Consider the following 16,618-nt stretch of genomic DNA (forward strand, 5'->3'; position numbering starts at 1 on the left):
TTACTTTCTAAATAGAATTCCCTCGTAGGACTTTATGTGTTAGTCTGATCTGTTAGAGATCTTCATGGTGAGTACTTCCACTCTTGCACTTAATGATTTGTGTAGTTATTAATGCAACAGGAAACCTTTTGCGTTCACCCATTGTCACAAAATATTTTAATAGATCCTTTGCAAAGCTATGTGCATAGAATCATTATCAACAACAAATCAATAATATCCTTTTACTATCCATTGGTTGCTGTACAGTAGCAGTTCATAGTGCATGTTTCATATTGAATAATGGTTCTCCCTGTGAGATTAAAGAGCAACAGGAGTCTCTTGATTAGGCAAGAGTGTGTGTTTGGTGTTTACTTTTACCCATTCTCAATTCCTACTCGAATACAATTCAAGTAAATGTACTGAAAACATTCACATGATTGAAGGGCAGATATATTGGACCTACATTCACATACAGGCCCGCCCCTCCCTACACGCAGAACACGCGCTGTGCGTAGGGCCCCGCGATACATGGGGGGCCCCATTTTGCGCAAGTGAATTGAATTTCCCTCAGGATCAATAAAGTATCATCATTCTCTGCAAATGCGCAAAGGATGCGCGTGCATTTTGCCAAGAGGCGCGTAGAGCACCGCCACCAAGTCAGCCCGAGGCAGGAGAGAGAGAGAAAAGAGACGCAATGATTGAAAGCGTGAAGCGTCACCATCTGACCAATCAGCGGTCAGATGGGCCGGCAGGCAGTTGTTTACAGGTTGAGAGTAGAGAGTAGAGAGTAGAGAGAGAGAGAGAGAGAGAGAGAGAGAGAGAGAGAGAGAGAGAGAGAGAGAGAGAGAGAGAGAGATGGCTTCCAAACGTCAATACGATTCGGGAGCTAGCAAAAGAAAGAAAAAGTCCAAACAAGAAGAGGCTCGTGCTTCACTTGAAGGTGGGATGTTGTTGAAATAAAAAAGAAAAAACTTTGTGGCATAAACTGTTTATGCCACAAAGTTTTTTCAGACGTGTGCAACTGTAAAGTTATTGTACCACTGTTGATAGAGGCTGTTCATTTGATTCGTTAGTAATCGTAATTTATTATTATTATTATTATTATTATTATTATTATTATTATTATTATTATTATTATTATTATTATTATTATTATTATTATTATTATGTTATTGGAAGGGGGGCCCCAAAATAAAATCCTGCTTTGGGCCCCCACTTGGCCAGGGGCGGCCCTGTGCACATAGTAGGGTCATTAAAAATACCAATTTACCAGATTGCGAGCAAAAACTTTGCATGAATGAAGGGAAAATATGCAAACTCCACAATTCCCAACTCAGCTTTTTCTGCAATGAGCCGACTGTGCTCCAGTTTGAGAATATACGTTTTGTCTTTGTATTGTCTATGACTTTATCAGTATTGGCTGCAGCATAGTGTCCCATTTACCAAAAATGTAAAGAGCTCTGATTTATGTCTGCTATAATGTATAATGCTTATTTATGGTGAAGTATAAAAGAATAACTCGAGAAGCAGTCTGAGATGCACACACTTTATTCTACTGAACAACCAACATGCATAGGGAGACACCAATTGGAAAGCAGATGTCTCAGAAACAGGATATTCATCCGTGAACTTCACTCTCCGTCGTGTCCTTTCTGAAATGTGAGAGAAAAACATTGAAATGAATCACACATTAATGGTGCAATGGAACATTAATATTGCAAAAAATAAGACAAAAATGATGATATCACCACAACCTAAAAACAAGACGACAGTAACTGACCTTTGACCCCACATCTCGGCTCTTGGCACGGAGCTTGTTGACCTGAGACTCGGCGATATCTGCTCTTTCCTCAGCTTCATCGAGCTCATGCTGAATCTTACGGAACTTGATGAGATTACCATTGGCCTGCTCTTCCTGTAGAAACGGAAACACCAAAGGGACCAAATCAGAAATGCATTGATGTAATAAATCATACTTACATACACGTTTGTCTGTTTTATAACCATCTATTGTCTGTTAATTCATCAAGCCCAAAGTGTTCCAGTGATGAGAGAATACTGAAGTCCTTGTAGAAAGGAGAAGATGGAAGCAAGAGTTGTTAGAGATTGTACAGTTGCTGTGCTTTTTTTCCCCGACGATAGTTTACCAATTCTACTGAGAATACTTACAGCCTCTTCGGAAGCTCTCTTGTAGGATTTGACCTTCAGCTGCAACTTGTCCACCAAATCTTGCAGACGTGCAAGATTCTTACGGTCCTCCTCCGTCTGAAAACAATAAATAACACAGTACTTTTTTTTTACTCTTTTTAATCTCCAAAGAGTTGCAAAAATTTTGAGTGGATTGAAACTTGCCTGATAGGTCAACTCTTTGATTCGCCTCTCATACTTTCTTATTCCCTTGATGGAGTCACTGGACTTTCTCTGTTCAACCTCAACTTCATTTTCCAGTTCTTTGATCTGTTGAGCACATGAGATAATCACTGAGGGTTTTCTTTTTCTTCTCAATCTTTTGTGTTTGTTTGCTGGTGAAGAAACAATTCCAACCCTTTCATTATGGTTGAATTCTGTAAATACTGTTTAGCTTTATTGATCAAAAAACAGTTATTTTGGTGGGTTTTTTAGAAATGTTCGATACTCACCCTGGCCTCCAGCTTCTGGATCTGCTTCTTGCCTCCCTTCATGGCGATCTGTTCGGCTTCATCCAGACGGTGCTGCAGGTCCTTGATGGTTTGCTCCATGTTCTTCTTCATGCGCTCCAGGTGGGAACTGGTGTCCTGCTCTTTCTTCAGCTCCTCTGCCATCATCGCAGCATCAGTGATGGCTTTCTTGGCTTTCTCCTCTGCATTTCTACACTCCTGCAGTGCATCCTCCACTTCCGACTGAAGCTGGGTTGTATCAGCCTCCAGCTTCTTCTTATGGTTTATCAGGCTGGTGTTCTGTTTTGAAAAGTAAAAAATATATACTATATAAAATGTGCATAATTTATCAGGCCCAATGGCATATTGCAATGAATTTGCAATGCACCATATTATACAACCTTTCTCTCGCACAGTATTCAAAATACTATATTCCCCTCTCACCTGCGAGTGCAGCAGCTGCACCCTCTCACTGACATCCAGCAGCTCCTGCTCAGCAAGTTTGCGACTTCTCTCCGTTTGTTCCAGAGCAGCCCTCAGTTCTTCCACTTCAGCCTGAAGCAGGTTGCTGCGTCTTTCGACAATGGCAATGTTTTCCTTCAAATCGTCATTGGCTCGAAGAGATTCGTCAAGGTGGAGTTGCGCATCCTGAATAATAATGTAATTGTGAGGTAAGATATATCAAATGATTGAATTAAATGCAGAGGATTTTATTTTCTCCAAATTACGGACAAACCTTGAGATGTGCATGAATAGCCTTCAGTTGTTTCTGGGATTCGGACGCCTGCCTGTTGGCCTGACTCAGCTGGATCTCCATCTCGTTGAGGTCTCCCTCCATTTTCTTTTTCAGACGGAGAGCCTCATTTCTGCTGCGAGTCTCAGCGTCCAAAGAGCTCTGCAGAGTGTCCACAACTCGTTGTTGGTTTCTCTTTGCTTGCTCCATCTCCTCATCCTTCTCTGCAAGCTTACGCTCAATGTCAGCCTTAATCTGGTTAAACTCCAGCTGGGCTCTGAGAATCTTCCCTTCCTCGTGCTCCAGTGAGGCCTATCACAATTAAAGAATTACTTCATTATTGCCTTTTGCAGAGAAAATTAAAATTCTAAAATTTTGCAGTCGTAAATGCCAGCACACCTCTGCTTCCTCCAGAGCTGTCTGTATATCAGACTTCTCCTGTTCCAGCTGTTTTCGAATCTTCTCAAGCTCATGAATACTCTTTCCATTCTCTCCAATTTGTTCAGTGAGGTCAGATATTTCCTCTGCAAGTGACATGAAATAGAAACAAACATTTAATATACAGTTAAGTACACTGAAAAAGAAAACAACTTTAGATGAACTGACCCTGTAGGTTCTTGTTCTCTCTCTTCATGGTCTCCAGATGTTCAAGAGATTCTTCATAAGAATTCTTCAATTTGAAGAGTTCAGTGCTCAGAGACCTGGCTTCCTTTTGAGAGCTCTCCAACTCTGTTTGAGACTCTTCATATTTCTGTTTCCATTCTGCCAGGACCTGAAAGACAATTTCGAATGGATAATTAATTTCTTGTTTTATTGAAGAACAACTGTGGGTAATCCATATTTCCTTTGTATGTACTCCTTGAAACATCATACTTTGTCAAAGTTTCTTTGCTTCTTGTCCAGAGCAGCAGCAGCAGCATTTGACCTCTCTACATCCACCATGAGATCTTCAATCTCATTCTGCAGTCTGTGCTTGGTCTTCTCCAAAGAGGAGCATTTAGCATTCACTGCTTCAACAGCCTCCTCAGCATCCTGCAGACGCTGAGCCAGCTTCTTTCTGGATATGAAACACATTGATGAGATTTAGTCGAGGTCTGGAGATTTTTTTTAGACTTGCCCCAGTGGTTTACTTCAATATGTTTGACTCACTTGGCCTCCTCCAGTTCCTCGGTCCTCTGGATGGCATCAGTCTCGTACTTTGTTCTCCACTGAGCTACCTCCGAGTTGGCCTTGGACATGCCACGCTGCAGCTCAGCTTTGGCCTCCTGCTCCTCCTCATACTGCTCCCTGAGGAGGTCACAGTCGTGACGAGCAGACTGCACTGCATGGGCAAGTGCATTCTTGGCCTAAAATGAAACCATAATCAATGGACAGACCTTTAAGTTTCACTTGCTGGCAGGGTGCCATTGGGAATTGTTAACTACCTTGATTTCCTCCTCCAATTGTCTTTTCAGGTCTTCAATTTGTTGAGTGTAGGACTGTTTTCCTCTGGTGAGTTGAGACACCAGGGAGTCTTTTTCCTCAAGCTGCCTTGTGAGTTCACCTAATTTACCAGAGGATTGAAATTAATCCTGAATTCAGGTTGAAATAAAATGATTGTTTTCAATCAACTGCATACCATTCTCAGTTTGAAGCCTTGCTTTATGCATGCTGAAGTCATTAATGGTACGCTGTCCCTCTTCCGACTTTGTTTTGTATTCATTCATCTGGTCTTCCAGCGACCTACACATTTTCTCCAAATTGTTCTGAAAACAAATAGCGATGAGAATGGCATACATCAAACTAATCACCCAATGAGAGAAAACCCAATCCATGAATCTAGTTCACCTTGGATTTGACTATGTGCTCCATATTGGAGACCACATCATCCAGTTCCAGTCGGAGCTCGCTCTTCTCCTTCTCCAGTTTCTGCTTGATTCTCTGCAAGTTATCAATCTGCTCTCCCAGGTCAGCAACACTGTCGGCTTGTTTCTTCCTGAGGGTGGCGGCCGTGGATTCATGCTGCAGAGTGGCCTCTTCAAGGTCTCTGCGGAGTTTCTGAAACTCAGCCTCCCTCTTCTTGTTCATCTCAATCTGAGCAGATGTTGCTCCTCCAGCCTCCTCCAGCCTCTCACTGATCTCCTCCAGCTCTCTGGCCAGGTCTGCCCTCTGCTTCTCCACCTTAGCTCGAGCAGCTCGCTCTGCCTCAAGCTCTTCCTCCAACTCCTCAATGCGGGCCTAGACCAGCATTTGAGCAAAGTAGATTAAAAAAAGCACTTGTCTGTAAATCTAATTATATATTATGGTGTTGCCTGTTTATACATTGCTGTTCAAGTTATTACCTGCAACTCCTTCAATTTTTTCTGGAGCTGGGCACTCATTGCCTGTTCATCTTCTATTTTCCCATTGAGTTGACTGATCTCAAAATCTTTCCTGTCAGGGAATTAACAAAATAAAAGAGTTAAATATATCAACCAACAAATCTTCTAAATATATATTTTCACATTCCCAAAGACTTTCATAATACTTTTTCAGCCTCTCTTCAAGTTGCTGCTTGTCATTTTCCAGATCCATGAGGCTCTCTTGAGATAACTTTAGATCTCCTTCAAGCTTCCGCTTTGCTCTCTCAAGGTCCATACGTACTTTCTTTTCTTGTTCTAAAGATCCTTCAAGCTGTGGGTAATAAATGTTAACATTTTTAAGTGCACAGTTTGCTTAAAGAAATAAAATGTCACATCTTGTGAATTCTTACATCATCGACTTGCTGTTCCAGCTTCGTCTTGGCCTTGGTCAGAATGTTGACTTTGTCTTCTTCACTCTGCAGGTCATCCAGTGTTTGCTGATGAGCTTCCTGCAAAGCTTTCTTTTCTTTGGTCAGCTTGGCGATGATTTCATCCTGAGCTGCCATTTCCTCAACCAGGTTCTTTACCTGTTGCAAATGTAATTGTAGACATTGGACAGCTATTTTTGCAGCAGCGGGAATATTTACCAAGCGTATGTTTTTTTTTAGTACCTTGTTCTCAGTGGCATGTTTCTCTTTCTCCACTTTCGCGAGAGTTAACTCCAAGTCATCAATGTCTTTCTTTAACTCAGAGCACTCGTCCTCCAACTTCCTTTTCTTAGCTGTCAGGTCTGCATTCATCTCCTCTTCATCCTCCAACCTCTCTGTCAGCTCTTTGATTTTTGCCTCCAGCTGAATTTTGCTTTTGATCAAACCCTCACATCTTTCTTCAGCATCACCCAGGGTGTCTTGCTCCTGTGTTGAATGGAAAGACATAGTATTACAAAATGTGCAGCTTTGCATAGACAAATACATTTAGCAATTCTGATTGATGATTTGAAACCTACAGCCTGAATTTGCAGCTGTAAGTCATTTTTCTCTTGGAGTAGAGTGACCATTTTTTCCTCCAGTTCTTTCCTGCGGGCTTCTGATTTTGCAAAAGCATCTTTGAGTTTCGTAAACTCTTCTTTCATATTAGCCATCTCCTTCTCAGTCTCTGCTGATTTCAGAAGAGGTTTGATCTTGAAGTACAGCCTCATCCAGGGCCAATTTTTGACTCCCATGAAGGCACGAATGTTCCACTGGATCACAAGCAGGGAATCCCTGTGGATCACGTCATAATCATTGGTATTTGAAATCTGAATGAACATAGGACATCGTTTTAATCTGGATGCAAGAATATGGCTTTCAGTGGGTCGTAATCATTTCAAATACATTGTAATAATTTATTTTTTTTCTGGTTGTATTTGCAAAAGCGGTTATTTCATTAGGTCTGTGCATTCGGGGAAAAATGCTTAACTCTATTATTCATGCTTTTATTCAAGTTTGAGGCTTTGCCTGAAGTTAGCCAGCTAAGTATGACGTTTTGTAAACACCTACCTGCGTTCAACAATCTTCTGGAACTCAATTCTTGCCAGAAGGCCTCGTGACCGAGATTGGATACCAGTGATGATTAGAGCTAATCTGTCATCTCGCATCTCTTCGAGCTGACCGAGCAGTCCAGCCTTAAAGAATACCTTTTTATGGGGACAACTTTGATTTAGTCACATCATTGCTATTATATTTATTGTGCAGTAGTTGTGTTACTGTTGTGATGATGATAGTAACAGTGGAAATACTGACCTTGGTGTGACCCAGTTTATACTGGTTATGTTCTATGTCTAAAGATCCCAAGAGTTTCTCAGCAGCCTTCTTGTTGTCAATGAACTGGCCCTCAGGGATGGCGTTTGGGTTCAGAATACGATACCTTGTCAAAGGAATACAACAGATAAAATAGTTACTTGTTATATTTATACACCAATACAAGAGGATTCATCAAATGCACACCTCTGCTTGAAATCTCCATAGAGGATCCTGTTGGGGAATCCCTTTCTGCAGATCCTGATGCCTTCCAGCACACCGTTACAGCGCAGCTGGTGCATGACCAGAGGATTCTCCATGGCCCCAGGAGTCTTGGTCTCATTGGGGATGAGGCAGCGCACAAAGTGCGGGTGAGTCGACCTCAGGTTGGTCATCAGCTTGTTCAGGTTCTCCTGTACGTTTTTTCAAAAAATAATTTGCATAGATTGTTTGTGTTCAATGCGAACAGGATTTTTTTAGTGCATTGAACTTCATGTATGACAATGAAGACATTTCTTGTGGTGATTTACAAGGAAGAAATAATTTGAAATCATTGTTTGCTTTATCTCTTGAGTTGATTTTACAGAAATGTACGTACATATTTTATGTGTGTTTTCAAACAACCAAAATATCTCACCCGGTGCAAAGCTGATACAGTTTGGAAGGATGAACCTTTCTTCTTGCTCCCACCTTTGGCTTTGCCACCGGAATCTTGACCAAAATAGATATTATTATGTTGTATCAGCAGACCACTTTACGAAAGTACACCAACTGAAATTTAATGACTTTAGTTTAGGAGAACTCATTATTAGCACACATGGCCTGTATCAAAAAAAACAAAAACTGTTATTTGTCTTACATTTATATTATGTTTTACTTCGGACTGTCAATATACCTGAATCAGATCCAGAATATCCAGCAAAAAGGATGCTTAAAAGCTTCATGTTAGACTTCTGGTAAAGTCCAACAACAGTCTCATTCAGAGGATCCTTGTTCTTCACAAGCCAGTTGAAGATATTATAGTCAACAGTTCCAGCATAGTGAACCAGTGAAAAGTGAGCCTCTGGTTTTCCTTTGATCATTCTGGGCTTCTGGAAGTTGTTGGATTTTCCCAGGTGGTTGTCGTAGAGCTTTGCTTTAAAGGTGGTGTCTGATGCTTTGGGGAACATGCACTCCTCTTCAAGGATGGACATGATGCCCATGGGCTAAGGGGAATACAATGAGGAAGATAATAACTTGCTAATAAGTTTTCTTTTTCGTTTCAAATGAAATACACTCCAAAAGTCACCTTTTCAATCAGGTCAATGCAGGCCTGCAGATCCATCCCAAAGTCAATGAATGTCCATTCAATTCCCTCCTTCTTGTATTCTTCTTGCTCCAGCACAAACATGTGATGGTTGAAAAACTGTTGCAGTTTTTCATTGGTGAAGTTGATGCAGAGCTGCTCAAAGGTGTTGAACTGCAATGAATTGTTATGTAAGAATGAATTAGTCCATTGTTACAATGTTGAACACAAATGGAATACATTTTCGAAACTCACATCAAAGATCTCAAACCCGGCGATATCCAGCACACCAATAAAATACTGGCGGGGCTGCTTGGTGTCCAAGGACTGGTTAATTCTCAATACCATCCACAGAAACATCTTTTCGTACACTGACTTGGACAGCGCACCGATAGCATAGTTTACCTTGAGAAAAGAGACAATAAGTTTTATCTTTGAAAGTGTCTTTTGATTTTCAATTTTATGAAATTGCCTCCATCAACTGTACCTGGTTAACATTTTGACCCTTGGTGACCCACTCATTTCCGACTTTAACTCTTGGGTGACAGACACCCTTGATGAGGTCAGCAGAGTTCAGGCCCATCAGATATGCGACTTTATCAGCATCTGAGAAATGAAGAGGAAACACTTGTCACATACTCATACGGCACAAAATTCAGTTACTTCTACCTGGCATATGATGTCTTCTCTCTCTAATCAGTTTTTCTGTGTGTGTTATTTAACACTTAATCAAAAATTGTTTGTGATTTGTGGGCTAACTCATACATTAACTTTCTCTTATATGAAACTGTGTCTCTTACCTTCAGTGCCATCGGCCTCTGCCTGCTCCTCCCTCTGCTTCTGCTTAAACTTCATGTTACCATGATGCATGATGGCACCAGTCAGCTTATAAATGCTGTTCTTCTCTTCTTGGGTGAAGCCCAGCACATCGAACGCGTCCTAATTCAAAATCAAAAGCATCAGTTTTCTTTTCACTTTGTCAGTTATTTGATTCAAAATGTTTTTCCATCAAATATGGAGCTCACGTCAGTTGCCATCAGCTCGTCAGCATCATTGATAGAGGTTACTGTGGTCTCTCCTTGGGAAATGAAGCCGTAGTCATAGGGGTTGTTGGTAATGAGCAGCATCTCTAAAAACAATTGGAAAATATATGTAGAAAAGTTGATATATGTCCATTGTACGATTCCACAGGTATCACATTGTACACTTTTTACTCACCCAATAGTTCAGGCTTCACCTGAGACAAGATCTGGTAGAAAATGTGGTAATCCCTCTCAGCTTTGAGCTGGTAGGTCACACGAGATTTTTCCAGAAGATCTGTTTTGGACATATTGTACGTTGATTAATCTTACAGTGTCTGTCAATTAGTGGTGTATTATACCTCTTGCATATGTATTCTGTCTCCAAGGTTCAGCACCATAACAGCACAAAAGACAAATCACTCAGAAGATTACATTTGATTTACTCACAAGTTTCAATATCAGCTGAGGCCAGCTTTCCTCGGTTGTCAAAATGAATTCTGATGAATTTACCCTAAGAAGAAAAGCATTGTTTTTTTTTTTTTTATTTGTTTTAAAGGGAATACGGTCAGGTAATTTGTGATAAAGAAGTAGTGTCAGTGCAGCCCTTGCAATCTCACAGACACTCACAAATCGAGAGGAGTTGTCATTCCTGATGGTCTTGGCATTCCCAAAAGCCTCCAGAGCAGGGTTAGCCTGGATGATTTGATCCTCCAGGGTACCCTGATTTTGTGAAATGGGAATACAAGTTCAAATTCACTACCATCTAAATTTTGTTCTCTTTCTTGCCAGCTCAAGATCTACTTCTTATTTAAATTTTTTACTGGAAAATATTCTTAATCGTATGAAACAAACCTTCTTTTCAGCCGCAGCGTCTTTCTTCCCACTTGGGGCAGCAGCAATGCTGGCAAAGTACTGAATGACACGCTTGGTGTTGACAGTCTTTCCGGCTCCAGATTCTCCACTGAGTAGCAAAAGACTTACTTTTAGGCAAAACATTTTACCTTTGTTTGATGAAAAGTTTTTTTTTTGTGAGAAAACTTACGTGATGAGAACTGACTGGTTTTCTCTATCTGTCCACAAGAGATGCCACAAAATGAGTAAATAAAAAATGTTGTGATTTTATTTATTTATTTGTCTTTTCAAATAACCTTATTTTGAACAATTTGTTTACCTGCCAACATGTACTGGTAGGCATTGTCCGAGATGGAGAAGATGTGAGGAGGAGCTTCACTCCTCTTCTTTCCTCTATAGGCAACAACCACCTCCTGGTTGTAGACTGGCAGCCCCTTGTAGGGGTTGACAGTCACACAGAACAGCCCAGAGTAGGTCTGACATGTGAAAAGAAGGATAAGAGGATTACAAATAATTCCAGATACTTAGATATCGTCAAAATATCTAAACTGATGATCTGACTCACATAGATCATCCATGCTGCGTAACGCTCTTTGAGGTTAAACAGCACAGCTGGTTCATGGAGGAAGGTGAACATCGCCATGTCTTCAATTTTATCAAACTTTGGCGGGTTCTGAGGGTGGACGTCACAGTCCTTCACCGTGACAGTCTGCAGAAATACAAAGTAACAAGTTTTACACAAAACTGAACACCTGTATTGAAATACATTGGACATGAACTGATGCCATACACACACCTTCCCAAATTCAGTCTTGACAGTGACTTTGTCACCATCGCGACTTGTGACGGATGCTTTCACGTATTCTACCTCTGGGTCGGGAACAAAACACTCCTTCTTCATGTCAAATGGACGAGTCTGAGCTTCCAGACGCTCCTTATCAGATTTCCTGAGAAAAGAAGCAGCGAGCCCAAACTCTGCCATGGCAGCGTCCCCCATTTTTTAACTTGGGGGGGTGGGGGGGAGAGAAAGACATATATTAATGGCCTATTAATATCTTCGGTTACCATTTGTGTAAGACCAAAGTAAACGTGATCAGTTGGGTCTTGCATCATCACTGAGCATATTTGCTGCATTGAATATGTAAAAATAAGCTTCTTCATATTTCGTATTGTTCTTCTTATTTGTTAAGGATTTTAACATTTTATCTTTTGTCTTTAATGATCTTAAATTTCCCTGTCTCAAACAATTCACTGGTAAAGTGTTCAGAGGTTGTTTACTTGCTAAAAATCTGAATCACTCCAAGTATTGAATTTGTAATGAAACAGCAGAATTACATATACATGCAAACGTCACACAAAAGATTACGTGAATGCCACAGTAGCAGTCCTGGAGTTTACCTGAAGCAGTGACACTCTTCTTCAAACTGGGATCTGTGCTATTTATAAGAGGTCGGAAAAAAAAGCGAAGGTCACATGGCATCGTGATTGAATTAACTAAGTCATGTCTGAACAGGTGAACAGCAACAGAGTGAATCTTCTCTCCAAAAGAAATAAATCACAGATGGTGTTAAAAAAATAAAAAAAATAAAAAAAGAAGACAGCAGAACTTGTTGCTATATAGTTTAAAGTAATTTCAACATCTTTAACACACTAGAAAAAACATTAACAGAGGAACTTCATAGCTTGTCAAGTGAGAGTTAAGCTTTTCCTACCTTTGACTGTCAACCTTGTCAGATGAAGTGATGAATCCAGTGGTTAACACCAGGCTGCCCCTCCGTTAATAAAGGTTGAACGTCAACCAAATATGGGGGTGAATATCAGAGAAATGGCATCCAGGTTGCCTATCACAAAAAGCATTGTCCAAATTGGGCCGACCCTTGTGCTGCCATGTGTCATTCTCACCTTGAGAACAACAGACTAATATACTGGAGTGGACATGGCAACAAAAGGGGGAGGCAGGAGGTGGGGAAGCGGGGTCAAGCTAATGTATCAAGTAAATCTCACATGTCCAAGTATGTTATGTGAAGTAGTTGTTCCATTGCAATGCACTGTTAGAGTCACCTTTAAACACATGTCATATCTACAATTAATTCATGACATTTCCAATTTGGAGCTAATAAATCATAAATGGTTGATTTTGTAAAAGCCTTTTAGGGACATGATTAAATTAAAGATTGCCGAGCACCATTTTAAGAGCATGTTGACTCAGCTGTAATGTGATTAGTAGTTCTGTCAGCTCTGTTGTAATAATGAGGTGAGGCTGTGCATCTCCAACTCAAACTTGACAAACCGGGGTCAGCCAACAAGCCGGAGTTCTGAACCTTCAAACATCTCAAGATCGAAAGTTCAACAATAGTCTGTGAAGTGATAGGGTGTGAAATACATTTCAAGGGGGAAAATAAAAGCCTGCAGCTGCTCTCTATGAGGAGACAAGAGAAGGTCGCAGCTGTGAAGTGCCTTTATTATCACTCGCCACTACTGTTCACAGTTATGTCCACTCCTTTAAGCTAACCCTGGACAATTGAGTTAAGAAAAAAAAGAAAAAGAAAAAATAGACATGTCCAGAGACAAAGCAGTCCAAATCAGTAGTTCAAACCACACTTATGATGTAGAGCTTTGCACTTTTGAATTTATATCTCTTTACTGTTCAGTATTACAACTGAAGGAATGTGTACAGTTGGTGTGATGTACTTCTTTATCTATGTTCTGAGCTGGAGTTCTATAATTCTTGTGCTAATATTGAGGTATTCACATGTATTGTTAAGTATGACATGGATTGTGTAGGTTTATGGGGTTTTTGTATTCGTGTATGGAATAAGTGTAGTAATTGTTTCTTCACTAGTAAATGCATAATTTCGTGATCAGTAATTGATGAGCACTTGGCTTGTCATTGGTTAAACTGGTTTTCAAGTGCGATGTAACTAACCCTATGGATGGATGGATGTGGAGAAAATGTAGAGATAGGTGTATATATATGTTTATATGTCTTATTGTGACAAGCAAAGGGTTTTTATGTTTGGGCGCAATAATCACACTAATATGACAGTGTAGTTTGTCATTAGTCACCAGAGAAGAAAAAATTACAACAACAGTACATATTCATGAAATGTTCCACCCTATGGCCATCAATGGATAATAATGCCAACTTATCCATCCATTCATCTATCCTCATTTGTAACTATGGCCAATTTTATGTTCATTTCTATGTCCAGGTTGCGCAGAGATGCTCATTCACTTGTATTTAAGCTTTCAAGCTATTTTAGAGTCAGCAATTGCCCCGAACACATGTTAGTAGACTGAGGGAAGAAATCAAAGCACCTGAAGAAAGCACACAACCACATGTACAGAGAAAACATGCAAACTCTGCACAGAAAGGCTCCAAAGCATGGACTCAAATCAACAGTATTCTCATTGTGAGGCATGCGTGCTAACAGTTAACCCATTGTTCCACTATGACATATAATGCTAATAATATTGTATTCTCTTGTCCTACTGTATTCAATACATAATAAGATGCCTATTTCTCATTCTTTTTTAGCGTCCCTTTTCCCCCCAGAAAAGATCAAATATATGTATACCTCTGACATGAATTAATATTGTTGTAGCCTGTACTCCAGACACTGTCCTTGAGCTGCTCCCATTGACATGGCATTGTTTTCTTCCATTTATCCTTGAGGCCAAAGATAACTTGTGAAATTCCTGCTGGCTGCCTTTCTGCCCTTGGTGGTTCAGAGGATGGCTTGGAAACAGCTTGTGACGAAGGGGGTTTTATTTTTTCCCCCCCTCTGACTAGCAGCAACAGGTGATAAGCTCACAAGAAACACAAGATATACTTTATATAGACACATTTTAAACGAGGTCAAATTTATACACTGAATTGTAAAGTGACAGTTTAAGACAAGACACAAAATGTCTTCACAGGCCCAACATGAAAACAAATTTCAGTATATTGATATTTAAGTATATTGAGTGTCATTCAGAACCCCAGCAGTCTTCCTTTGCGTCACATCTCATCTTCGTGGGCAGCGTTCCTGCTCGTACTGGAAATATCATCTCCACTGATAATTGCTCTCCTATGGGTGGTATACGAGGGTGGGAGGGAGGAAAGAAGGGATTTGGGTAAAAAAGCCAAAAAGGAAGTGTTATTATTTTTCTCTGCATTACACTGTATTTTGTATTGTAAACTGTTAAACTACTTCCAAGTTATAAAAAAAAAAAAAAAAAGAAATATTATCTTCTTCAGTTATCCACCTGTTTATTCCAGGCTCCAGGAGACCACTTGTCCATCTTGTTAAGGTCTCATTCCCAGCTGTCTGCTGTCTGCTTTCTTTTTGGATCACATGGACACACAACAAAGGTGTGAAGCACCTTGACTCACTTAAGTTTGAAACTGGAGCGAGCAAAACTATGAGCAGTATTTGCTCTCTGTTGGATGAAAGGTCACTTTCAAGGGGTGTAGAGTTTCTGTGGAGGCGAACACAAGTTCATGGTTCTCCTCTCTCTCTCGTCTTCTCCTCATTCATTCAGACTTTGGATGTCGGCAAAGACTCACAAGTACATCTCGTCGTTTGATGGGACAAAGGCCAGGATATGCTAAAATAACAAAAAGGTACAGTAAACAATCTGAAGTGTCTGTCCTCATTTGTTCTTTATTCTGTCAAAAAATATTTTGGGGAACAAGTTGCGTTTAAATGTAAATTATGCCACTTGCAGGCATGTTATGGTCTCGACTCCAGAGAATATTGCCCTATTACTTCTGTTGATGTGGGAATTGTGAAATGACTGGATTTGTTGCTGCTGTGTTGGTCTTGACGTTATGATTAAGAGTAATGCTTTGATTTGCCAGTACTTGTATTCAATGAAAGTAAAACTCTTATATTTTTAACTGCCAGGGTTCTCTATTGAATTGCAGATCTTTCTTGAAGGTCACAGACCTTTTATACACCAACTCCAGACTGTCTGCTGTCACCCACCTTCACCAATGTGGCCTCTGCACTGTCATCAGTATGACCACATAGAAATGTGATCCTTCTTGCCTCTGAAAACCTCACTTCAGTTATTGATGTGAAGGTAAGTGTTTTCACTTTTTCTAATACACATCTTTAGTCCTTTAAATTTTTTATTAAAAAAAAAAAATCCAGATACACTGACTGAGGAGAATCTTGGTTATTGATCTCATGTAGTATCTACAGTATAAAAACAAATAATCTTATTAGCTGTTTTTGTGCTTCTTTACAAGTTTGTCACTCATGTATAGCTGGCTCACTCAAACACTCGTAATTGCAGTTTTGCACACATCAAATTGGACTTTTTAATCACTTTGGGTGTTCAATAATAATAATGATAATCATAAAGAAATTCAAAATATAAGGTACCTTGTGCTATAAAGGATTTTCTCCAGTAAATGTGAGATTTACATATTTTAAGCTAAAGACAAACCAATTAAACAAGAAACATCTTTTGTCTCAGCCTCACTTATGAAATCCCTTCTTGTAGTTTTCTCATTCCCACAAATTAAATATAATCCACAGTTCCTTGAAGACAATTTCATACATTTTATTGTCAATATTAAAACACCCCAGGTTTATTAGATGCTTGATCTCTGGTGTATTTCCTTTTAAGCAGCGAATTACTTGAAAGGATATTTAAAGAAATGTAAAACCATCAACACTGAGTATGGTCAGGGGTAGCGTGTCCTTGTGCCTACTTATCCAGCTTGTAATGGGATACGTGAGCGCCCTCTCCTGTTTATTTAATTGAATTACATAAGGTGATAAGTGGAAAAGCTTCCTAATACCAAGGGTGATGGACTGGAACATATCTTGAAACCAGAAAGTTTTTTTTTTAATATATTTAAAGACTCATATTTTGCATTTGACATTTTAGATTTGTTTGTGATCCACTCTGAATAAACATACACAAGTATGAGACCATGACCATATTTGTCTAACACATTAGGAGATACATTTTCAAAGTATGCATACAATTATTTATTTATCAACCTTATTCCAC

General features: G+C 39.8%; 1 protein-coding gene and 1 long non-coding RNA gene across 13 annotated transcripts in view; one reads left to right on the forward strand and one right to left on the reverse strand.

Annotated features, from left to right (window-relative positions):
• LOC308135648 overlaps positions 1 to 16,618 on the forward strand; it is a 34,104-nt gene that overhangs the window by 762 nt on the left and 16,724 nt on the right. For 8 of the 11 annotated variants that reach the window (XR_013936795.1, XR_013936796.1, XR_013936797.1 and 5 more), the window contains exons 3-5: positions 7,676 to 7,818; positions 15,134 to 15,215; positions 15,519 to 15,676. This is a non-coding gene — a long non-coding RNA (uncharacterized lncRNA). Of the gene's footprint in view, positions 1 to 841; positions 920 to 7,675; positions 7,819 to 15,133; positions 15,216 to 15,498; positions 15,677 to 16,618 lie in introns of those variants that run through there. The other 3 variants (XR_013936805.1, XR_013936798.1, XR_013936804.1) reach the window with 3 other exon arrangements.
• On the reverse strand, positions 1,512 to 12,498 carry LOC308135644 (myosin-7-like). 2 transcript variants are annotated; one of them, XM_080503724.1, is made up of 38 exons: positions 12,319 to 12,498; positions 12,005 to 12,037; positions 11,403 to 11,610; positions 11,172 to 11,315; positions 10,926 to 11,082; positions 10,797 to 10,824; positions 10,607 to 10,715; positions 10,382 to 10,474; positions 10,202 to 10,265; positions 9,951 to 10,049; positions 9,758 to 9,861; positions 9,533 to 9,671; positions 9,220 to 9,338; positions 8,988 to 9,137; positions 8,736 to 8,906; positions 8,343 to 8,652; positions 8,085 to 8,158; positions 7,655 to 7,860; positions 7,451 to 7,574; positions 7,208 to 7,344; positions 6,676 to 6,931; positions 6,341 to 6,583; positions 6,080 to 6,256; positions 5,855 to 6,000; positions 5,670 to 5,760; positions 5,176 to 5,565; positions 4,967 to 5,093; positions 4,773 to 4,891; positions 4,498 to 4,694; positions 4,222 to 4,405; positions 3,955 to 4,120; positions 3,748 to 3,872; positions 3,352 to 3,660; positions 3,060 to 3,263; positions 2,619 to 2,915; positions 2,149 to 2,436; positions 1,760 to 1,894; positions 1,512 to 1,631 (listed from the first exon to the last, which is right to left on the reverse strand). In XM_080503724.1, exons 3-38 carry the CDS (start codon positions 11,601 to 11,603, stop codon positions 1,611 to 1,613), a joined length of 5,904 nt encoding a protein of 1,967 aa, XP_080359850.1. In that variant the 5' UTR covers positions 11,604 to 11,610; positions 12,005 to 12,037; positions 12,319 to 12,498; the 3' UTR covers positions 1,512 to 1,610. The 2 variants fall into 2 exon arrangements, with proteins under 2 accessions (XP_080359850.1, XP_080359849.1); XM_080503723.1 differs by having other exon boundaries at positions 12,005 to 12,042.

Source organism: Blennius ocellaris (assembly GCF_963422515.1).
Source record: "Blennius ocellaris genome assembly, chromosome: 10".
Taxonomy (NCBI): Eukaryota; Metazoa; Chordata; class Actinopteri; order Blenniiformes; family Blenniidae; genus Blennius; species Blennius ocellaris.